Genomic DNA, 24,897 nt, shown 5'->3' with positions numbered 1-24,897 from the left:
ATTTTATTCAGGCCTGGTAGAAATACTAGGTCCTAAAGAGGGAACTAAAATGAGGGTGCCTAAATGTTAAGTCAAAGTCATAATGCCCTCACATTTTAAACCATTAAAGCTGAGATACTAAAGTGACCCAACATTCATAGGTAATGACTAGAACCATACATAACTCTTTTAATTCTTACTTCAGTATTTTTCTATGATATCACTGCAGTTTCCATGGAGATTTCTTTACTGAGCATCTTCATTGCCTACTGTTTCATTCAGTCATAAGACAATGAAGTGACCAGATGTTGCAGGTTGAGTTCTTCCTGCGACTTGGATGTTGAGATGGAGATCAGATGTAGGAGGTGTAGAGGGAGTCATTTTCTTCCAGAGACATCTCCAGAGAGAGGTGTCACAAAAACAGCCCCGGAAGGTACTTCAGGCAGCTCTGGGGCCAGGACACCAGGATGTCTCTGATTGGGGCAGGAGATTGGCCCTTGTACCCCTGCTGTAGTCAGTCACTGCATAGAGGCTGCTCTCGGAGGTGAGCGTGACTTTGGGTGAGGTGTCTCTTCAGATGATGGCCGTCTTGTGAGAGAGACTCACCTGTGAGCTGCCAGTGGTTGGTTAACAGTCTCGGCATCTGAGAAAACGAGTACAGTCCTGAAGTGGTGTCCGGCCAGGGTTCAGCAGCATCTGTAACATCACCAGTAGTTGAATGACTACATGATGTCAGCCACTTTGTATAGCACTTTATATAGGGTTTCACTAAGTCACAGTGTCAGCAACCACTAAAAGGAGGTGATGTCTTCCTTTTCCTAAGAAGAGCAGAGGTTTAAAGAGGTTGAGTTGTCCAGGATCACATACAATTGGCAAGTCTCCCTGACTCCAGAGCTCTTGTTCTTTTCATGTTGCTTTTTCTTACAGTGAGAAAGGTATAGAGTGGATTATCTAAATTCTGAGATTGTTTAACATCCTTTGATTTAGAGAAAACCTCAGGATTGTATTAATTGTCATTGTTGATACTGTGGCCATATTTACTGCCACCACTAGAAATGGATTTAGCATGTAATGTTGATAAACCAGGTTAGATGTGATCCCTGACTTTCAGAATTGTACAGACTAGATTATACAAGCAAAGGTAATGCATTAAGGAGTTCCTGCTATGGTGCAGTGGGTTAAGAATCCGACTGTCATGGTTCGGGTCCCAGGTTCAATTCCCAGTCCAGCACAGTGGGTTAAATGATGTGGTGTTGCCGAAGCTGTGGCAGAGGTTGCAGCTATGGCTTGGATTCAGTCCCTGGCTCAGGAACTTCCATATGCTGCCAGTGCAGCCATATTAAAAAAAAAAAAAAAAAGTAATGCATTAAAGGATATACAGAAATCTCAGTTTCCAAGATTTCTGATCAATAAAATAGTGATTTTCTGATCAATAAAATAGTGATTTACTATACTTTGTAAGGTTGTTATAAGAATTTAATTTACATATAGAAAGATAATCATACATACCTCGAGACACTTATGCATGTTAAAATTTATTTTCTGTGTTTAAATATAGTACAAGCACAAACATATTAGAGAATATTTGCATTTACCATAGTTGACAAACAGAAATGATTCTCATTTTAATTTTAATTAATAATGTTCGCTCAAGCAAGTTAATTTGTATCTCTAGGCCTTAGCTTCCACATTTGTAAAATGAGGGGCCTGGGGTGGATTTCTGCAAGCAGTAATACACTACTGAATGTTATTGATAATAGGTCCGGGCAGTTTAAGATGAAAAAATGTATAAAGTCAACACTGGACTTAAGTTCAGTCCCCTTCGACTTCAGGAAATTGATGCCCCCTCTGCTATGGCTTCTTGTTTTTCCTTAAGTTAAATCATTTTCTTCTTTAATACTTACAACATATTCTTTACACATAGTGTGTTCTGGCTAAGTATAGATTGATTAGAGTGAAGCAAATATGTTTTATGAAATCAAGTATATTATCTTAGCCTAATAATATAAGAAATATCTTAGCCTCAGATAATATGAGAAACAGAATGTATATATAAATATATTCTGTTATATATCATATATATATATATATGACCGGGTCACTTTGCTGCACAGAAGAAATTGACAGAACATTGTAAATCAACTAATAAATTTTTTAATAAAAATTAATTAATTAAAAAAAACAAATATAATCTTAGCCTGGAATGAACTTCTGGTTCAACTTTTATCATGACCAAGAAAGAACAAACAACTTGGTGTTTTTCTATCATGTAAGAATCCCAATTACTTCTTTAATTGTAATGTAATTAATTGATTAAAATTATAATACATATATTTAAAATATATGTAAAAGTATGTATATTAATGTGTATATTTTGAAGTACGTGTGTGTGTGTGTGTGTGTGTGTGTGTTGTGTGTGTTCTATTCTCAATTTCTGGGTATTTGAGTGCTGAATCACTGGACACTGGAGATTTAGCAGAGAATGAAGTAGCTGTGCAGCCTGACCTCATGCAGATTTTCTGCATTTACATAGTTTATGTGTCTAGAAGGCACACACGTCATGTATGTGCATGTAGAATTTCATCGTTTTTTATTGTTTACTTTTATTTTTTAGCATGGCTCATCTTATGAATTTGTGGTATTTAATCAATAAAAACAATCTGACAAAGAAAGCAAGCAAATAAAATTAGATGAAGAGTGCCCAGAAAAATAGTCTTGAATTTCAGAGTGTGTAACACAAGATTTTCAGACTCCCCCATCAAGCAAACCAAACCGAACCAAACAAACCCAAACAAACAAAAAAGGCAAGCCTTTCTCTATGTGGGATGAAGGAAATCTGTAACTTTGTGTACTGGCATTAAACAATGTCACAGTTTGAACTCAAGATAAGTGGGTCATCGTAGCGATACCCATTTTTTTCTCTCTACTTCCATTTTTATTGGATATAACCCAAAGAATCAAAGAGGAAGCAGACAGCAAAGGGCTCCCACCCAAGTTATGTCCAAACTTTATTTTATTTTACTTCTCTGTACTTCTTACCACCAGTTACCAAGGGAGGTTGAGAGGAAAATGTGATAGTTTAATCTGCCATAATGATGTTCCAGTTATAGCTAACAAGATGCCACTCATCTTTAGATGATTTAGTCACAACTTAAATCAAATATTCTTAGTGCAGAATGTTCCTCCAGCCTGCCCCTAAAATCCTGGATCCAATCAACTGGGCATTGGCTTTATCTTCGTTACCTTTTCTTTTTTATTTCCTTTTTCCAGTGTGATGAATATAGGATCAGTACCTTTACATTACTTGGATGTTGTGGGATATAATTGGATGTACTTTTTTCATTAAAATGTCATTAACATTAAAATTTGCTTTTATTAATGGTTTTGACAGAAAAGTTACTCTAACATGAACTTTTGTTAACTAAAGTCCTTATTTTTTTATACTTCTGAAAAGACTGTATGCTAGGAGGTGGATGTACATCTTTTTACACAGTTTCTACATCACTAGAAGCCCTGTTAAAAAATCAAACTGTGATTTGAAAGGCTGTACCTAAAAATGACATCATGAAGCAAATCGATAGAACTAAATAGGATATAGTGGTGCCTTTGTCTTTTGCTTCAGCAGCCCAAATCTAATTGTTGAATAATGTGCCTTAGAGGACAGTGGTGTCTTTCACTGAAATGCTGTGCAAAAAGTTCCAGCCAGGCAATGTGCTATTTCTAGTCAAGTGTATGGAGGGTTTACGTACTGAGAACAGCTGTACAGATGTTGGCATAGGAGCAACTCCAAAGCCAGTTCAAATGGAAACTTATGTTTGTGTCCAAAAGACCTCCTGTGAACTATAGGTGTTTAATTTTCAGCTCTTCTGTGAGCAAATGTTTAAATACAGTAAACAGAAGTGGCAAGCCGGGCCATCCTTTAAAGGTTGGCACTTCTCATATTCTTCTGTGAACATGGACTTTGCTGTGTTTAAGTTGTTAATGACCAGATATGATCTTGTCTTTGTCAGCTATACATTAAGTTTTTCAGTCACTGAGAACTCTTGTCTTTAATGTTTTAGCCAAGAGCTTTGGCCTACATTTTAAGTTCAGCATGATTCATATATTTCTTACCGACTATGTGCATTTTGAAACAGATGGTGACCAAGGAATGTCATCTGCATTGTTCACTTTTGAATCATGACTTACAGTTTGATAAAAAAAAAAAGAAAAATATTTTTGATGATTTGAAAAAGTGTTCCTTTCAGGAAATATCACATGTATACAAAACTGACATTGCTTTATAAGCATATAATAACTTTTATTAAAATTTCAGTTAACTTCATTTTTTCTCACCTGTTTTGCATGGTGAGGCTGCCAGTCCTTCTACGTAGCACCACGTTGGCTGGGTGGTCCTTCAGCAAAATGCCTGATGTCTTGCTCATCCCCCAAATAGAAAGTTAGCCAATTGTATTGGAAAAGAAGATCCCTTTGATTTCCTTGAGTATTTTACTCAAATGATCCTAGCAAATAATTTTCAGGAAAGCTCTGTTATCCAAATATCTTCTGTTTAATTTAACCCATTATCAAAGAATCAAAAAACCTGAAGTTTCTCGTGTTTTTTTGGATTGAGATTTGGTGCCGAAATGGCACATAGCCTTTCTATCATCTGCCCCTCCCTGGGAAAATGACGTGTGTATAGAAAGCTTTGTATTTCTTGGAATCCCAAATTGCCATTGTTTGAAATTTCCCTTTCAGATTTTCTGTACGATGGACCTCCTTAATGTAATTTCAGTGATCACCAGGGTTCAGTCTGCCTCTCCATCAGTGTTATTTTGACAAAGAGTGAGGGTGACTGAATTATGTCTTATACCTTGTACTGAAAAGGCATAGTATCATATCTCTTATTCACATTAACTTCCTTAGAGAACACCCTGCAAAACCTACCCACTTGATGTTCTAAATGGGATTGCAAAAGGAATCTGTATGTTAAAATAATATTTCTCTTTCCCCCAAACAACACTGCAAAGCTAAATGGCAATTGAGAGCATAGAAGCAGTTTTACAGAAATTCTGAGTGATGGCTCAGCTCCTCCGATAGTGAGTAGAGCAGCTGTGTGCAGCCTGAGTTCTCCTCCACTCTCCAGTGACAGTGAGGTTTGCCCCAGGTCAGCCCTCTCCAGCACTGACGAACTTCTGTTCTTAGGTCTGCACCTCCATCTGGAAACACACTGCCCTGTTTGCTCTGTAGACCACCCAGCCCACCCACTTTTGGTGGTTTGGCCTCCTCTCTGGCTTGCTTGCAGGTGTGGCCTTATTCACCCATCTATAACAAGTCACTCTTCCATTTTTCTGAAGTTTAAAAATAAAGCTGGCTGAAAGAAGACAGCAAGCAAGTAGATTTTTATACCATCCTGGAAACTTATAATTATACAGCATGGTGAACTTTGTGAACTTCTTCAAGGGTGCTCTTGCTGCAGACTTGGCCATTGATGTGGAGGCTCCCTGGGGGCAGAGGTGAAGCATTTTAAATGTGGAGAAACAGACTGAGTTTCCTGAATGTACATAACCTGCCAGAGGCTGTAGGAAGTTAGCACCTACGTCACTTTGTCCCTGACCCAGTGCATTGTGAAATTTGATAAACATTTTGGCAGTCGTGTGGCAAACCTAGATGTACCCATTGCTCAGTAGGTGTATTAACTTTATGAAAGCAAGAGGTGATTTTTTTTTTCTTTTGTAGAGTAAGCTGGTAGGCATCAAGTACAAACAAAAACAGCTGTATTACGTAGAAAGGAGGTGATTTTTTTTCCTGATGTAACCACACTCTAAATCTTCACAATTTGTCACAGCTTGCTCTGTAATTCTAAGCCAGCAATATTCAAAATAGCACAATAAGTACTGTTAGCAAGATGTGGAAATTTCTTGAGTAGTCGGAATATATCCCAGAAGCCAGGATGTTTGCCGACCATTCGCTCCACCTACATTCAACCTGCACTTGCTGATTTAAGGCTCCAAATAACACAATTTAAGGACAAATAACACAAACAAGCTTGAGACTCATGAATACTCACAAAGACTCTCTTGCCTCACAATCTCTTGAACTATATGTCAGCACAGTCCTTTCCTTAGGGAAGTGTGAGATGTCTTCATAACCTTCTTGGATGGTTCTTGCTAGTAGTGGGAGCAGTTGAAACTCTGATGTGCGTGAGGACCTAAATCTATCACTCATCCTAGGGTTTAAGAACCAGAAGAGACATTTCTTTCAGATGTGGAAACCAAGGCCTCCATGGCTAGTTGCTCACGAAGAGCACAACCCACTGTGATTCACTTGTAATATGTGCCAAATAGTCATATAACTGTAGATTATTTCAAGAGGAAGGCAATTTAGTCTCCTCTTATCTCCTCTAATCTGGCACAAGTAATCACTCACTAAATATTAGTTGTTATTACAGTAGTTGTTATTTTTATTTCTCTGCATCTCCAAAGATGGGTTTGTGGGTTTATATGGCTTGTAATCACACTTTAAAGAAAATACCTTGAAATGTGTAATTTAAATCTGGGAAGGATTTTTTTTTTTTTTAAACGGTTGCACCTGCAGCATATGGAAGTTCCTGGGCCAGGGGTCAAATCAGAGCTGTAGCTGCAGCCTACATAATACCATAGCAGCACTGGATTCAAGCGGCATCTTTGGCTTACACTGCAGCTTATGGCAATGCCACATACATAATCCATTGAGCGAGGCCAGGGATCGAACCTGCATCCTCATGGAGACAACATTGGGTCCTTAAGTGGTTGAGCCACAGTGAGAACTCCAGATCTGGGAAGGACCTTGAGAAACCTTCTAGTTCAGCTTCCTATGTAATAATAAATTTTTTTTAATCATCTAGACCTTGTGATTTAGCTAGAAAGGAGTTGAACTAGAAGAAATCTTTTTAAAATTCAGCAGCAAAAAAACTTGAGATAATCTGTTTTTCTCTCTGCTTCTCTCACACACTCCTCTAATATATTATACTATGTGCAGAGTTAACATTACATAAATATTTTGAAAAGTAATTAATTCCAGTGATGGATTAACTTAAGGCAGTTAGACAGTGTATTTAAACAGCCTATTTGTGTATAAAATGGAAGGTTTTACTGAAAAAAAATTTTTGTTTATCTTTAAAAATCTCTATTGTGTAATTTTTACATCAGATCTTTGTTATTACTAAGATGTTTATATTCCACAAAGGGGCGAAATTATGCCAGTTGCATCTATAATTTGCTTTGCTCCAAACCTTGACTATTTAAACTGCTTCCATTTATGTGTACAAACCTGAGTGGGTTTTTTTTTTTTTTTTATGTCCTCAAATTAAAGGCTTATTTGGAAAATTTGAGCTAAGATGCACACTTACCCAGCTGCTGCCATCTTCTTCCCAGTATATTTTCCCAGCTTATTGGGAGGGCAAGTTTGTAAAACCAAAATTTGTTCTAGCTGTTAATTTCCTGTTCTTCACCTGCACCCACATAACATAGAGTAAATTGGAAGCAATAACGTTTTACTCCTACCTTTCCTCTGACCACCCTCTGGTAGCCATATGTAAAGATATCTAAAAGAAAACTGAAAATGATTGGAAGTAGGGACCCAGGAAATTGAACCAAGTGAACAAACTGAAATATGAGTAACATGCTTTGCTGCTAGATAGCAACCACAATCACAGTGTTAAAAATGAAGATTATTTGAGAAGCTCACTGTGAGCCAAGCAGAGTCCAAGTACTTTACGTGGCTAGCTCATTAGTGACATTCATGTGCTCAAGAAATTAGTCATGCACTGTTTAGCCAATAATGACATCATTGCCTTCATGGGCATTAGAACTATAATTAGCTTATATTAGGCTAAGACATTCTCCACTTAGTTGGCAATATTTTTTCTGGGTAATGCTAAGCCAGTTTTAGCCTGAGCGCTGCCTAGATAATCCATACGGAAAAATTTTCTGTGACATTCGCAAGTGAAATGAATATTTGGTGAGTGGGCTTTTTTTGGTTTTGTTTTGTTTTGTTTTAGTTCCCTCAGTTTGGGGAGTTTTTTAAGGGGTAATAAGACATTAAAGTAAGACAGATCTTCGAGAAACACTAGATTGGTCACTTTGCTGCCTTTATGTCTTCTCAATCAACAGTTAGGCTTTGCTTCACTGAATCTTTGTAGTATTAATCTTCCCCCACCACTGTGACTGCTGTTGTCTTTCCACAAACAGGCTGCCCGGGTAGCTTGCTGTTCTTTGTCTCTGTCCTTGTCATCTGTCAATCCTTTGGGTTAGACTGCGGTGAATCTTACAACTGTCTTTGTTCACTAGCAATTTTGTGTTGTTTATGTGTACAAGAGGAGGTTTTAAAAAATATCCGTGCTAAATACAAATCTGATTATTTACTTTCCCATAATTAAAACCTTTTTATTTTTCCTACTGCTCTTACTGTATTTTAAAATTTTCTTTAGCATGTCATACAAAATCCTGCAGAATCTAATCTCTGCAGAATCTAATCTCTGCCTACCTTGCCATCTTTATCTCATGTTTCTTCTCACTTTGCACATTCTGCTTCAGCTAAACTCAACTCTTAAGTTACTGGAACAACCCATGTGCTCTCTCACCTGCAAGCCTTTGCAACCTGCTGATTCTACTGCCCAGTACCTCTTTTCTTTTTCTCCGCTGCATCCCCTCTTCACTTGGCCCACTTCTCTGCTGCATATTCAGTTCTCACCCTCTTTCTTGCCTGTCGGAAATGGCTCTTTTCCCATGAGATCTAAGACCCTAGGTTATTGCAGTCGTCTACTGGCTCCACTAGAACAATTTTCACATTGTCTTATCACTATCTACTTATTTATCTGTATTTGCAATAATCTATACCGTCCATAGTCAGGGTTATATCTTGCCCACAACAGTATTCCCAGCATCTAGCACAGTGCCAAGAACATAGATGCATAATCGATATTAATTGAGTGAATTAATGTGGGGAGGGTATGCTGAGAGATGGGTTAGACAGTGGGAACAGGGCAAACATGGAGTCCTGTGTGTGTCATTCAAAGATGATAGTCTTGTTGGATCCCAGAGAATACTTCAAGTTAGAGAAAATATTTTTATACTTGCATTTTTATAGATCTTTTCTGTAGTGATATAGAGGGTGAATTGAAGGTGACAAGACTGTTGATAAAAAGATGAGTTACTGAGCTTTTTTTCCAAGAGAGCAAAGGTAATAATTTTAAACTAAGTGACCATGGGATTGAGAGAAGGGGATGAATGAAAGAAGTGTGAATGAAATAATGTCATAGTCCTTGACAAACTGTTTGAAGGGGCGTGGAAGAGGGAAGGGAAAAGGGACATTCAGAGTCCTAGCTTGGATGATTTTCACACAACCAGCACTTAAACATGGATCAGAGGTTTGAGAAATGGTCTTTGGGTTGAGAAAGTCTATGGGATATCCAGGTGGAGATGTTGAGTAGGACATTCATGAATGTGGGAGTGGTGGTCAGTAGAGTATGTCTGTCATCACCATTTGGACATAACGGAGGCCTGTGTTTAGATGAGATCACCCAGACAGAATGAGCATTGGGGGTGGGGGAAGAAAAACTGAAGCCAGAGGACAGCTCCATAAAGGACTGTCTTGGGGCAGCCTTGGTTGTAAGGATCAGAAACCCGCTAATGCTGGATCAAGAGAAGAAATGGCACAGTAGGTATAAGAGTTCTTGACATCGAATCCAAGGACAAACCACAAAGAACAGCTCCTCTGTTGATTACTGAACATGGAGTGTCTAGAATTAAAGCTTCTGTGCTTTTCAGAGGTCTGGTGTTCTCTCCTCTCTCCATTTTCTGCATTTTCTCTCTTTATCTTTTCTTTGCCCATTGGTGTCTTTGTTTGCAAGTGGCCAAGGAAGCTGCTACCTTAGAGTTTATATAATTTTGTTATTCTTTAGTTGATCATTCTCTGAACAAATTATCTGGGTCTTTAACTTCAAATTCTCAGAGAGAGAATCTGACTGAGTCTCCAAGCCCATGATTTGGTTCCTTCCAAATCTGTGGTCTTCCCCTCGCGGTCTCTTGCAATGTGACTGTAAGAGATTCGGGGAAGGGGTAGATCCTCTTGGGAGCAGGTGCATGGGTGGAGATTGTGAATAGCTTCTGTAGCATATTATTACATAAAGCTGCATTTTTCAGATTTTAATTTGCTTGTGAGTCATCAGAAAATCTTGTTAAAATACGGTTTTTGTTTAGCAGGTCTGGATGATTCCACTTGTCTGACAAACTCCTAGCTGCTGCTGCCGCTGCTGTTGTTGGTCTGAGGGCCATACTTTGAACAGCAAGGATTATAAGGGTCAGGAGAGCAGAAAAACCTCAGAGATGGCACAGGGAATGGCTGGAGGAGAACGAGAAGAAAGTAGGAAATGAGTGGAGAGACTCAGAATCAGGGAGGGTTCAGAGGCGTCGAATGTTGCAGAGGGTGAGCAAGATCAAGTTGGAAGCCTCTTTAGTATAATATTCATGCTTCTGTGAATTCATTCCAGTGGTGCTCAGAAGTCTGTGCATTAGAGAGCAAGAAGGTCCATGGCTAAATTAATACATCGTTAGAGGTTTGAAGTGCAGGAAGGAAGGAAGAGGATAAGAAAGTTGAATGTATTAACCAGAAAGTAAATCAAGTGATAGACCAGCCAGCTTTAGATTGTGTCAAATTATGGGTCGCCTTTGTTTGTTTCTTTAGCAGTGGGAGAAACACTCAACCACTGCTTTAGAGAGAAGAGTTTCCCATGAAAATGTCAGTGGGTGTGTGTGCAAATGCATGCACTTGTGCGCTTGTATGTTTAATCCTCTTGCAAGAGATATATCTACATAATAAGCTACTCTAGAAGGATTTACAACAGTTCATTTGTTTGGATCTTCTGAAAATATTACCTTTTCCGGTTAAATGTGGAATGTTCTCATGCCAAGGTGATTATGAAAAAACAGAATTCAAAGTTTAAACATTAACAGTATTACAGAAGACAGAAATGAGTTTGAGGGTGTGGTGCATATGAATCTCTTGGGAGATTCAAAAAATTGTTAAGCCTTAGTGGTGCCTCATCAAGGAGCCTTCAGTTCAACTTCTTTTAGTTTTCTAGCAAGGTCAAACTGAACTCATGTGTAAGTCATTGAAGTAGCTTCATGTTTGTGGTGCTTCCAAAGAAGATTCTGAGGTTGAAACATCACAGAGGGAAATGAAACAATTTTCTAGTTGACTCTGCGGCAACCAGTGTTTTAGGAGGAGTTGGGGAGCAAACTGATATCCTTGCTTGGCTGCTGGAAGTTCTAACAGGAGAATGGAATGACCACAGTAACCTTGGTGTAAGAGTGACTTTCCCCTGCATGGAAATGCTATCTTTGAGTGCAGAACTTGAAGAAGAGTGGTGAGAGAGTGTGGAGACGCTTGCCAAGTCTGTCACATTAACAGAAACGCAGATGTCACAGCCAGATTGCCTTCAGATTCCTTGCCATCCTGAAAAAAATATGCATAGAGGCCTGAAATCACTTAAATTGACTTACTTTGATGAAGTCGTTCAGTTCTGTATATTATCAGTCTTTTAACACATGCCAGCATCTAAAGTATTATTTATATTTTACATTTCAGTGAAGTTATATCTGGCAGCATTTCACTTGATGTGGAGAAATGATATGACAGTCCAGGCTTTGTAATGATTTAGGCATCAGGCTGATCCTAGAGTCCTCAGTTGCTGGCCCTTAGGGTTAATCTTCAGAAACCACCAAGGCTACTAAACATTTTATTTTTATCTTTTTAGGGCTGTACTCGCAGCATATGGAAGTTCCCAGGCTAAGGGTCAAATGGGAGATGTAGCTGCCAGCCTGTGCCACAGCCACAGCAACAGCAATGCCAGATCCAAGCTGTGTCTGTAACCTACACTGCAGCTTGTGGCAACGCCAGATCTTTAACCCACTGAGTGAGACCAGGGATCAAACCTGCGTTCCCATGGATACTAGTTGGATTCGTTAGCACTGAGCCACAACAGGAACTTCTACTAAATATTTTAAACCCTTTTAAGCAGCTCTTCGTTGGAATTTAATAGATTCACATAGATAATTCAAACAGATTTTGAATAGATGAAAACTGAACCGACAACTTAAGCAAATTTTCTGGAGATTTTTTTTTCACCGGCCAGGTTCTCCAACAAATTCTTTAGGGGCAGTTTTACACATATTCACATTAAAAAGACAAGATGTAAGTTAAGTGCATTCATTTTGTTCACCTCTTAACACAGTATAGGAAAGAAGAGTCATTTCATCTACAGATCTGTGTTGAAAGCAGCTAAAATTGATCTCTTTTGATTTATCTCTTGGGATCTGATACTCCTGTCTTGGATTTTAAAGAACACAGTATTTGATTTATAGACATGTACTCATAGCAAGGGTGGAGTAAGAATCCAAATATCAGATTAAAAAATCTCCATGAGATAACAGTTATTAAATCTATATATAAATTTTTTTAATAAATTGAGATAGCCTTTGACATGGCTGGGGCCTTTTCCATTTTAGATTTGAGTTTCTTTGAAGAATAAAGTTTTGTGAAAATATGCGCAAGTAAATTATTGCTAAACATTGCAAGCATGGGCAAGAACCAAGGGTAGAATTGTTTGTTTGGATTACCTGAAAATGTTGCTTTTATAAGTTATGGGTGTGACTATGTTATGTGTCTTTGAGAACAACTAGAGCCAGATGTTTGGAATTGGGTAGCTTTAAGCAGGTATGTTAACTCTGGTTTTACCGAGGCCTTATTCAGTGGCTATTTCAGTTGCCATCTTTTTAAGTAGCCCCACCTAGAAGAGAGAGCAAATTAATTTCTCAATGAACTGGCTCATAGTGTAGAAATAAATTAGCAATGACATTTGATTGCTCCAAATGGGCAAATCCAGAGCACTATATTTCAATCTAATAGTTTTCGCTAAAATGTTCCAAACTAGTTTCTTAAAATATATTAATTTGGGGGTGATTACACTATGTTTAAGAAATTGGCCATTAAAAAGCATTGTCTCTTAAAAGAGGACTTAAGCTCACCACTTTGCTGTCTTTTATTTAATCTTGGCAACTTTTTTTTCTCCTCTAGAAAAACCCTAGACTTATATTCAAAAGAGCTGGTTTGCATCTTGGTCCTGCTATCAATTAGATATGTTACTTCGGGCAAGTTATATAATCTCTAACAACCTTAGTTTCATCTGAAGATGGAGGCAGTACTAATTCCCAGGGTTGTTACGATGCCAAGTGAGATGATATAGGCAATAGCCCTTTACTGTGAAGTGATTTATAAATGTAATGAAAATAGTGATACAGTGCCTAGTTTAATTGACATTTCATCCAAGTAATTAAGATCATCGCCATTTGGTAGCATTATGTCTAAATGCTGTTTCATTACTGTAGGTGAGAATCATACAGAAGAATGTTTTAAGTGCTTTGTAAATGATCATTATGGATGTCTTCTCTTTTCTATCACAATGAGTGCCTAAGGGAAAAAGAGATTCTGTTTAAGGTAGAATGCTGTTTTTTCTCTCAAATTATTGATGCACAGATTTTAGTAATGGCCAGCACTTAAATAGTGCTAACTGTGTAGCCAGTACAGCTTCCAGGACTTTCCAGGACTAATCCATCTAGCCCTTCCAAGAACCATAGTTGGTGGGTGATTTTATTACCACCAGTGTAAAGTGGCGAAACCAAGGTACAGAGAAATTAACTTGTTCAAGATTCCGTAATCATGAGGTCAGTCAGATTGAATTGTTTTTGTACCTTTCATTAGCTCGAGGGATGAGTTCAGCCAAAATAATATAAAATGATAAAGAAAATTGTGAACATGACTTGGGTCTTGGATATAGAAGATGGTGTGCTTTTGGAAAAATGATGCTGCCTGCATCATCTTAGGACCACACAGGGGTTGTATCTTATTTCCTTTCTTTTTTTCTTTTATAATCTTCAGTGCCTTTTATTGGTTACGTTATTGTTAATCTGCTAGGGTCACTTCTCTCTCCTGAGCCCGAGGTACAGAAAGGGCAGTGGCAGAGGGGCCCCGTCATTTCAGTCGTCTGCTGTGAGTGAAATCATTGGAAGAAAGAATCCCGAAACCCCATCCAGAGAGATAACCCAGACCTCATGCACTCTCTGTTTTTGGACTTATACTTTGGCTTAATTTCCTAGACTGAATTTAGTCGTTCTTTAACTGTGTGGTCTTTTGTTGTCGTTGTTGTTTGTTTTCTTGTCTTTTTAGGGCGGTACCCATGGCATATGGAAGTTCCCAGGCTAGGGGTCAAATGGGAGCAACAACAACTGACTTAGGCCACAGCCACAGCAACGCCAGATCAGAACTTGCATCTGTGACCTATATTGCAGCTCTTGGCAGTGCTGGATCCTTTAATCCACTGAGCAAGGCCAGGGATCGAATCTATATCCTCATGGATACTAGTCGGATTCTTAACCTACTGAACCACAACAGGAACTCCCCAAGGATGGTTTCATTCATTTAAGCTACTCATTTATTTATTCATAAATTTAGCAAATCTTATCAAAGGTCTCCCATGTGCCAGGGGTCCTGTGAGGGCCTGAGGAGTACTGTGGTGATTATGACAGTCCATATCCTCTGCTCCTTGAGCCTAGAGAAGAGTGGGGGATCCAGACAATAAGCAGACGTCTCACGTAGGGAAGTGACCCAACTGCTCTGAACAGTGCTTCAAGGAGAGGAGCGTGGTGCTGCAGGGATGGATAAGTGAAGGCATTTGATCAGTATTTGATGATCATAAATTATTTCCCCTGTCTATCCTCAGGCCTGTGCAAGATGTTGGAGACTTAGGGAGGAGGAGCCCGAGGGAGGGCACGTTAGAAAGAATGGTTGGAGAGCAGAGTTGGCAAGGCAAACCCCTGTATCACACAGGGTGACTACAGGGAAAGGAAAAAATGAAAAATCTAACTCAAGCAGCACAATACATCTAATAAGTTCTGAACTATTTCACTGTGTCATAGAAGAATAAGTAATATTTGTAATTACTACCATTTTCAACAAAAGTCATTGCATATTCATCCTACGCAACCCAGTAAAAGAGGGTAGAACAAAATAAATTGAGAGTGATTTCCATTAGCACGGTGCAAGTCCTTTACAGTTTGAAAGCGTATGTGTCAGTTTTATGACAGTTTATTTATCTAGAATATTGGATAAATGAGACTATTGCCTACATTTATATAAATTTTTAAAAACGACGTGAATATTAATTGCAAAAGCATTGCTCAATAGAAAGACGGTAGACCTTGGTTTCTGGTTCCAGCTGGTGACCAGGTCCTGGATAAATAATAATTGCAAAATAAGTGATTGTCTTACTTTTTTTCCCACCTCTTATTATCATCTGTCATTATGTTATTATTTGTTTATCTGTGAGTCAAAAACCGAAGGCAAGAATCATTCAGGCAGAGATTTTGTCTTTCATGCTCATTGATATATACTATTTAGAATAGTGCCTACCATATAGCATACTCTCAATAGATAATTGCTGAATGAATGAATGAATAACTGAGATCATCACACAGGTATATCATTACCAACTATAACAGACAAATGGGAGAAGTGAAAGTATTTTTCAAAATTATAAATATTTCACATATGTAAAGTGATGTTATTTATTTGAATTTTAGAAAAAAATACCATCTGCCAGAAGATAACTTGATTTTTTGCATTCTCTTTAAACATTTATTTCCTAAGTGTTCTCTTCCATGGTTTGTAATATTGAGTGCTATATAAAACTTCCACCCCAGCTCAGTTAGTCTCTAGAGATTCTTAATCTGAGTCGGTGAACCTTAGTGAAATCCAGCGTTGCCTCTTAAGGCCTCATGTACTCTCTGAAATTGTATGCCACGTGCAGTGGCTCTGGTACATTTTACTGGAGAGAGGTCTAACTTTTATCAGATTCTCAGTGACTATGACCTTCCCCCCAGGTAGAAATCATTGCTCTAAAATTTTGTATTTCTCTTTTACTTTTTGTTGCTTTATTGAGGTTTTTTTTTTTTCCCTCTTTGAGATGGTTTCATTTTCCTTTTAATATTGATGATTAAGTTTTGGTGTTTTAAAATGTTTACTGTTCGAATGTCCGCAGTGTGTGGTATTCTTGGTTTATTGCACACCTCTGATCCCAGCCCTTCTCTCTGTCTCTCTTTTGTCTGGCCAACAGTGTGGGGATGTGCCAACTGCAGGCTTGTCCTCTCCAACCCTTCTGGGACCTTTACTTCTCCGTGCTACCCTAACGACTACCCTAACAGCCAGGCTTGCATGTGGACCCTCCGAGCCCCCACTGGCTATATCATTCAGATAACGTTTAATGACTTCGACATCGAAGAAGCTCCCAATTGCATTTATGACTCATTATCCCTTGATAATGGAGAGAGCCAGACTAAATTTTGTGGAGCAACTGCCAAAGGCCTATCATTTAACTCAAGTGCGAATGAGATGCATGTGTCCTTTTCAAGTGACTTTAGCATCCAGAAGAAAGGTTTCAATGCCAGCTACATCAGAGGTATGTAAACCAAAGGCGGTGCCAACCTTATGCTTTCATTTAGCATGTTCTGCAGTAAACACAAGGACCAGAAGACAGAGTTATGCTCTTTTATGTGAATGTGAATGATTAGGATTAGACTTTAAGGGCAAGAATCTGTTAATATTCCCTGAGCGTTCTCATTAGCAATGTATAGTTAGTTACCAGATCTAAACTCTGGTTATAGTAGAGCTGAGTTCTTTCATATTGTTTATATGCAGAGTATTTAAAGGCTGCTTAAAAGATCCTGTAGATATTCCACAGTTTATAATTAAAATCTGTAATTCTGACATCTCTCCATCAAACATTTAAAACATCCTGATTTAGAAATAATTTTATAGACTTTTAAGATGTTGCCCTTTTAAGGAACTATGCTAAGAGAGAAATATAGGAAATAAGCATATAAATTAAAATTTAAAAAGAGCTTTGTATAACTGAAATTAATGAACAACATAGCCTGAAGAAAGCTCCTTGAAAATGGCTCATTGAAGGAAAGAAATATGTTTTTATCAAACATATTTCCCAGGTTCTGGCATATCATAGTGTTAAATAATCTCATTGTCTCCAAAACCTGTCTTTGCTCACGGAAAACTCAAGCTTCAAGACTATGAAATTTAGTTGTAATTTTTTTTCCTTCCTGAGCTACTAAGGTAGGTGTTGTATATCATAAAAGAGAAACAAAAAAGGAAGGCACCACTGTAGAAATCACTGGCCCTTATTATCAAAAATTGTGTTTCTGGGAGTTCCTGTCATGCATGGCTCAGTGGGTTAAAAATCTGACTGGTGTCCATGAGGATGTGGGTTTGATCCCTGACCTCACTCAGTGGGTTAAGGATCTGGCATTACTGAAAGCTTTGGTGTCGGTCACATATGTGGCTCAGATTTGACTCCTATCCTGGAAACTTCCACATGCCCTAAAAAAATAAATAAAATTGTTTCTGGTGGCAGTTATTTACTGTTTGTGATTGACCTTAGATGTATATGTAGTTAATTGAAACACACATGCTTTCATTTTTCAAATTATGTTTTAAGATTATAAAATATTATAGGAAATGTGAAAATAAAAAGAAATAAATTAGAATTGCCTATACATCAGAGTTCCCATTGTGGCTCAGCAGTAACGACCCCAACTAGGACCCATGAGAACTCAGGTTTGATCCCTGGCCTTGTTCAGTGGGTTGGGGATCTGGCATTGCCATGAGCTGTGGTGTATGTCGCAGACAGGGCTCCGATCCCACTATGGCTGTGGTGTAGGCCGGTGGCTACAGCTCTGATTTGACCCTTAGCCTGAGAACTTCCATATGCTGGAGGTGCGGCCCTAAAAAGCAAAAAAAAAAAAAAAAAAGAATTACCTATGCGTATACCACCCAGCCATAACTATGAATAAAATGTTGAAGGATGTATTTCCTTCTAGCCTTTTTATTTTAACAATGCATATGGAATACTGGGTTCATATTGTATAACTATCCTTTTGGGTCAGTAGACCTGTACATTCCTTTATGTTTAAGAAATAGACTAAAAATTGTGATTCTATTAAATTCCATCATGGATTTTTGACTAGAATAATTATAGCAAAATGATGTTATCATAGACCTATACCTTGGTGTATATGAAAATATATTCAAACTAACATTCATATGAAGGCAGTATTAAACAGTGTTTTTGGGGAGAGCTAGTTGTCTCTCAAATCAATACATAATGTTTATAAAATCTATTATATTAGCACAGAACTAGATTCATTGTATTTAATAATTTCACATATGTCACCGAAGGACTAGGCTAATGCATTTCGATTTCATCATGCACGTAATTATAGTAATCTATATTAGTAATCACTAACAGCTATGTATCAGCTATACAGATGCCTTTCCCTTTGATTTTACAGACAAGGGGACTAAGATAGAGTGACATGCCCAAGGTCGAAAGGCACTGTGTTGAAGAGGTGGGCAGGGAGGTCCATTGTGTGGCCTTTAACTGTTGCTCCTTATCCCACAAAAGCTAGACTCCCTCTCCTCAGTGGACTCTTCTTTTCCTTTGATCCTAAAATAGCCTGGTGATGGGGAAGAGAAGTAGGATAAGGGTGTCTGAAGGGAGAGGGTGGCATAGGAACATTTGGGAAGAGTGAAAGACTACTGTCACTGAAAAATAGAATTATTACCTCTTACATTTAGAAATTATTTGAAAAGAAATAGTTTGTTTTCTTTGTTGTTTGTTTGTTTTGCTTTTTAGGGCCACACCTGTGGCATATGGAAGTTCCCAGGCTAGGGGTCAAATTGAAGCTGCAGCTGCCAGCCTATGCCACAGCCACAGCAACGTGGGATCCGGTCAGCGTCTGCGATCTACACCACAGCTCATGGCAATGGCGGATCCTTAACCTACTGAGCCAGGCCAGAGATCAAACCTGCATCCTCAAGGATACTAGTTGGGTTCCTTACCACGAAAAGGATTCCCAAAAAGAAACGTAGTTTTGAAAATCATATCATATGATCAGAACTTTCCTGAAACCAGTAGTTTCCTTAATTTTTTTTTTTTTCTCAGTTCAGGGATTAAAAAAAAGAAAAGAAAAACTTGGCACCTTGACCACTGTAACTCGAAGGTTAGGTGTGGAGCCAATTGTGATTTGACTTCAAATGGGTGGGGTTTCTTAATGATGTTGCTATTATGTATAAGGTACAGGGTTGATGATAGAGCAAGCATGGTGGGCAGAGAAAGAAGGGAGCAGTGGGGCAAAGTGTGGGCAGAGACCACTTAGTAGAGAGTTGTGGAGGAGTTGGGTGTATCAGACGTTTTGCATATCATTAGTGCATGTCTGCAGTTTAACGTGGTTTATCTATTACTATGTTTTGTCCTAGTTGCCGTGTCCTTAAGGAATCAAAAGGTCATTTTACCCCAGACGCTAGATGCTTACCAGGTATCTGTTGCAAAAAGTGTCTCTATTCCAGAGCTCAGAGCTTTCACACTCTGCTTTGAAGCAAACAAAATTGGCAAGGAAGACAACGAATGGACCGCTTTCTCCTACTCAGATGCATCCTTCTCACAATTGCTCAGTTTTGGAAAGACCAAGAGTGGCTACTTTCTATATATTTCGGGCTCAAAATGCTCACTAAACAGCGTGCTACCTGTGAAAGATAAGGATGACATTTTTACAGAAAACTTTGAGCAGCTCTGCTTTGTTTGGAATAATTCTTTGGGCTCTATTGGTGTAAATTTCAAAAGAAACTATGAAGAAGTTTCATGTGATTCTACCGTTAGTAAAGTCATTCCTGGGAATGGGAAATTGTTGTTGGGCTCCAATCAAAATGAAATTGCCTCTCTAAAAGGGGACATTTATAACTTTCGACTTTGGAATTTTACCATGAATTCCAAAACCCTCTCCAACCTCAGCTGCAACGTGAAGGGGAATGTGGTGGACTGGCAAAATGACTTCTGGAACATCCCAACACTAGCCCTGAAAGCTGAAAGCAACCTAAGCTGTGGTAAGTCTGTGGCATAGGCACTTTTTTTTTCTTCATTATTCTATGAATATGTTTGTCAACAAGAAATTATATAGACGCACATGTATGTGTATACACATCATAAGCCATATATATATTCAGTCAAAGCTTTCGGCCCTACTACCATTTTTAAGTTTTTCTTGTGTCATAACATATCACACAGTTTACCCCTAACATAAACAACAGTTATAATTATTGTGTCTCAAATAGAAAAGTTAACTTCAGGACTGAAACAAAAGAAATGAAAAGAAAACTGACTGTTTTTAATCGCAAAGATGATACCAAAAAAACCTCATATTTTTCATCCTGGATGAAATTTCCATTATACTACTAAACAGCCACCACCTAAAAGAATGGTATTTACTTAGCCAATATTAAATATCAACACTGTCCGTTTTGTGGAAAATTTTAATAATCAAGAATCATCAAGGAGTTCCCATCGTGGCACAGTGGTTAACGAATCCGACTAGGAACCATGAGGTTGCAGGTTCAGTCCCTGCCCTTGCTCAGTGGGTTAACGATCCGACGTTGCTGTGAGCTGTGGTGTAGGTTGCAGACGTAGCTCGGATCCCGCGTTGCTGTGGCTGTGGCGTAGGCCAGAGGCTACAGCTCCGATTCGACCCCTAGCCTGGGAACCTCCATATGCCGCGGGAGCGGCCCAAGAAATAGCAAAAAGACAAAAAAAAAAAAAAAAAAAAGAATTATCAATTTTTTCTTTAATCCTCTTTTCTCCATTTGTTTGAGAATGAGCATTTTTTTGTTGTTTGTTTCAAATACTCATTTCTTTTTGGTTGCTCCTTGAGAGACTTTAAATGAGATATAATTGTTCCGTTACAGGAATTACATTAAAATGGACTTCTCTAACATATTCTCTGTGTACATCAATCAATTTTGGAATTCCTTATTTTGCTACAGAATTGATTTAAGTATAAAAATCCATTATCAATTTTGAATGTCATATAACTTAAGACTAAGCTGTTGATACTGCATTTATTTTTAGTCACAGAGATAACTCGCAATAAAGGAGGGAAAGAAGGGGCCTAGTACTCAAAAGTCATTTGTATGTGACTTTGGGAGGAATTCCATCAAAACTTTATTCCCAATACTTTCAACAAAAGAGGACCCAGTGTGAACACCTGAGGCTACCTGCCCTGTTTCCCTGACCTGTGTTTGTCCTTCCAGCCTGGGGAACTCCTATCACCTACCCCTCTGGCTGGGCCACCCATCTCTCTGTGTGGTCCACGGTGCTCCTGCAGATAGTGGGAGGCTGTAATGTGATGTCATTTGAGAGGTATTTCTTTGTGGGTTGTTGGAAAGAGGGTATAACCACAAGTCTGTTCCAGAAGGAGACTTTGGATCATTGTAAGAGTTAATGGTTTCCTCACAATCCTCTTATTCTGAGATTAGCTCTAGAAAATGAACTTCTCTCTTGAGAAGTCATCCACTCAGGGAGAAAATTGAGAAAATCAAGTGTGTGTGTGTTTGATGTAGGATGGTGAAGAAGAAGCAAGAAAACCGTGGTGCACTTCCCAATGCAGGGTGATTCTCTTTAGTCTAGGGACCTGTTTTCATCATATTCTTGACCATTATTTAAAAAGTCACAATAGGGACTATTTAATATTTTCCTTTCTATGGGTCAGTGTTTGAGGACTATGATGACCAAAAGAAAAAAAAAAAAAAGACTTTGGCCAGACATATTAGTAATTGCTCAATACTTAAATTATACTTAAATTGAACACATATTATGTACTAGGTACTGTTTTAAGTGCTTTACACATGATAACTTATTTCCTACAATGTAGATCCTGTGATGTGAGTTTTGTTTTACTCATTTTTCAGATGCAAAGAGATTTAAGTAACTTATTCAGGATCATTTAATTAATAAGTGGCTGAGGCAGGAACTGAAGCCAGAAAATTCACTTTTAGAACTGTTTCTCTTAGCTTGTCTTTTAGAGTAAGCAGGTCTAGAAGACAAGCTGTTTTACTAGAGTAGGCTAGCCGCTCTTGCCCAGATGGGGAGTACAAAGGTCCAGGAGCCGTCTCTTCTGGCCAGAAAGGACTCCCGGCCAGAACACCAGCTTTCCCAGGTGTTAGCATGGTATTTGTTTTACATCAAATTAACAAGGTTTCTTTTCTGCAGTGCTTCTTTGATACCTGAGTATAAAATGTGAGGACTATAGAATACAAGAATTTCTAAACTTCTTTTAAGAATTCCTTTAGACCTGGGCTTGGCAAACTAGGATGTTTTGTAAATTAAATTTTGTTGGAACACAGCTGTGCCACTGAGGTTTTGTATCATCTGCGGCTGCCTCTGTACTACAAGGGCAGAGTTGACTGCTTGTGAGTGATGACATGGCCCAACATCCTAAAATATTTACTTTCTGGCCCTTTGAGAGAAAATCACCAACCCCTGAAACTAGACCAAAGAATCAAAGAGTCTAGGTTTCTGAAGCATACCCTTTGGACAACACTGGAAAAGACCTGTTAGATCTCCTGGGCCAGAGATAATAGACCAGTCACTCATGGGCTAATTTAGCCCTTAGACAGTGGCAACATTTATTCGTTTTCATTTACTTTCATTTGTTCCACACAGCGCTTTTATTTTAAAGAGGGCTGCACCGATGGCATATGGAGGTTCCCAGGCTAGGGGTTGAATCGGAGCTGTAGCCACTGGCCTATACCACAGCCACAGCAGCAACACCAGATCCGAACCGCCTCTGCAACCTACACTACAGCTCACGGCAACGCTGGATCCTTAACCCACTGAGCGAGGCTAGGAATCGAACCTGCGTCTTCATGGATGTTAGATTTGTTTCTGCTGAGCCACGATGGGAACTCCCACACAGTGCTTTTAAATAATGATTGATTTTCAAGGTTAAAAAGTTAGATTTCACATAAAAATAAATTTTGGGATTCTCTGATAACAAAAAGCAAACGCTAGGCTAGTATTTCTGCATGAGCAACACAGCTAGCGCTAAATGGTGACCACCCTCTTTGCAGGGGCTTTCCACGTCCCCTTAGCCTTTACCCTCTCTCCCACATACTGTCCCCTTTCGATTGACTTCTAGCCCCAGCAGGCACTTATGTTTGGTAATTCCAGTTTAGGCCCTGCCCTTCACTTTACACAGGGCAGGAAACCAAAGCTCGGAAAAGATAAGTGGCTGAGGCAGTTGGTGGGCTAAAATGCACGTCTCCTGTCCCCTTGCCCAGGGTTTATATCTGGAAGTCCTCATACTTTCTTTAACACCGTCTTTAAGACTCCTTTACCAAGCCTTGGGATTACTGGAAAGCATCAAATACATGATCTCATGGAATTTAGTCATCAGTAAGTTTTCAAAACGATTGCAATCAAAGGAGTACGAGCTTATAGAGTTAGTGTTTGAGTTCCTTTAACTTTTATAGTCATCGTCTTAACATTCCACAGTGACACTCAGCACCCCCGTTCCGTACATTCAGATATCCTGAACTGTGTTTCAGGAGTAATAACGGGAGAGGGAGTTTCCTGCTGCTTAATCATAAGCATTGGGAGTTGAAGAACCCAAGTCACTTATTAACTGACAGGAAATACCTGTAACAGAGATTATATCTAAGCAAAACTTGAATAAATGAAAAAAAGTATGCTCTATTAACATTTTAACCTTTCCTTTTTTCCGGAACACTGTGGCTTGCTGTTTATGGTAATGGTAATTTCCCCAAACTAATGATCAGTACAGTAGCCAATGGGAACATTGAATTTCATGCCTAACATTCCATTGGCCTGACAGTGTCTGTTAAATATGAGTTTTTGTTCCAGAATCAACTCGTGACAGCAAATGAATAGCTTTTCCAAAGGTCTACTGCTAAGTAAATTTTAATATGAAAATAGGATAGTAGAGCAGAACTGACTGCATTTAACATCAAAGCATCCTGTCATTTGTTTCAAATATTAAATTTCCTAGCCTTAATAAAATCAACACATAATTAATACATGTGTTAATAATTTAATAAATGGACTTTTTATTTTCCTATGCTATTCTAAGCATAATTAGGGACTATACCCAATTAAGAAATTTTCAGCAGGTTCTTTTTTTCAATATGGTTAATCTTGTCGGTCCTTTTCAGAAAAAAATGCTTTATTTAGCAGGAATCCTTTATTTTATATCATCATTCTTTTTCCTAGGCCAGTTTTGTTAAATAGCACTGAGTTTTGTAACTTCCATGTATAGATAGTTTCCCTAATAGACTCTTTTAATTATAAATGCAAGTATTTGGCTGCATTATAGTCAAGTTTTAGGTACTGGCTAATGTCCATCAGTTTTCATAAGGAACAGACAGTGCCTTCTGTACCAGTTTTATTTATTTTACTGATGACTGCTCTTTCCTGAGGAGTGGTACTGTATAACTCAATGAATAGCCTAAGTTCAAACAAATTACATTTATTTAACAAGCATTTATTAATCACTTCCATTTATTAACCACCGTGGCTGTAGCGATAAGACATAATTCACAAGTACTCTGACGTTATTCTTTTCTAGAGATTTTTGGACTTGTGCAGACTTTTGTTTTCATCTCTGAAATTTTGCACTTAATTACCAAGGCTTCATCTTGGATTTCTCCTCTTTCATTTTTGATTATTATTACAGTTCTGCCCCTCACAGCCATAAAACTCTGAGTCACTATTGGATCCTTTCTTTCATTCCTAACAAATGATTGAGTGTAACATTTTTAGATCACCGAATTTTTTTTGAGTATTGAAGATAAAATCACTTTATCTTTACAAAGAATTCTTCGAAGATGCCCATGCTCTTTGTGAACATAAATGACTTCCAAAATTAACTTTATTTTAAATGTATTTATGAAAAAAATTTAAATTCAATGTAGTAACAGCGGCAAAGA

General features: G+C 38.4%; 1 protein-coding gene across 22 annotated transcripts in view; it reads left to right on the top strand.

Moving 5' to 3' along the window:
• Window positions 1–24,897, top strand: part of ADGRG6 (adhesion G protein-coupled receptor G6) — a 139,025-nt gene that overhangs the window by 49,727 nt on the left and 64,401 nt on the right. For all 22 annotated transcript variants that reach the window (XM_021087216.2, XM_021087261.2, XM_021087180.2 and 19 more), the window contains 2 exons: window positions 16,169–16,510; window positions 19,381–20,004. In XM_021087216.2, coding sequence (XP_020942875.2) covers window positions 16,169–16,510; window positions 19,381–20,004 — 966 coding nt within the window. The remainder of the gene's footprint in view (window positions 1–16,168; window positions 16,511–19,380; window positions 20,005–24,897) is intronic.

This window comes from Sus scrofa, chromosome 1, assembly GCF_054392235.1.
Source record: "Sus scrofa isolate SSC_HxYL_T2T_F1_AM1 chromosome 1, Sscrofa_HxYL_maternal_Yorkshire_Landrace_v2.0, whole genome shotgun sequence".
In the NCBI taxonomy this organism is placed as follows: Eukaryota; Metazoa; Chordata; class Mammalia; order Artiodactyla; family Suidae; genus Sus; species Sus scrofa.
The sequence above is the reverse complement of the archived record's forward strand: the minus strand, read 5'-3'. Positions and strand labels throughout refer to the sequence as shown.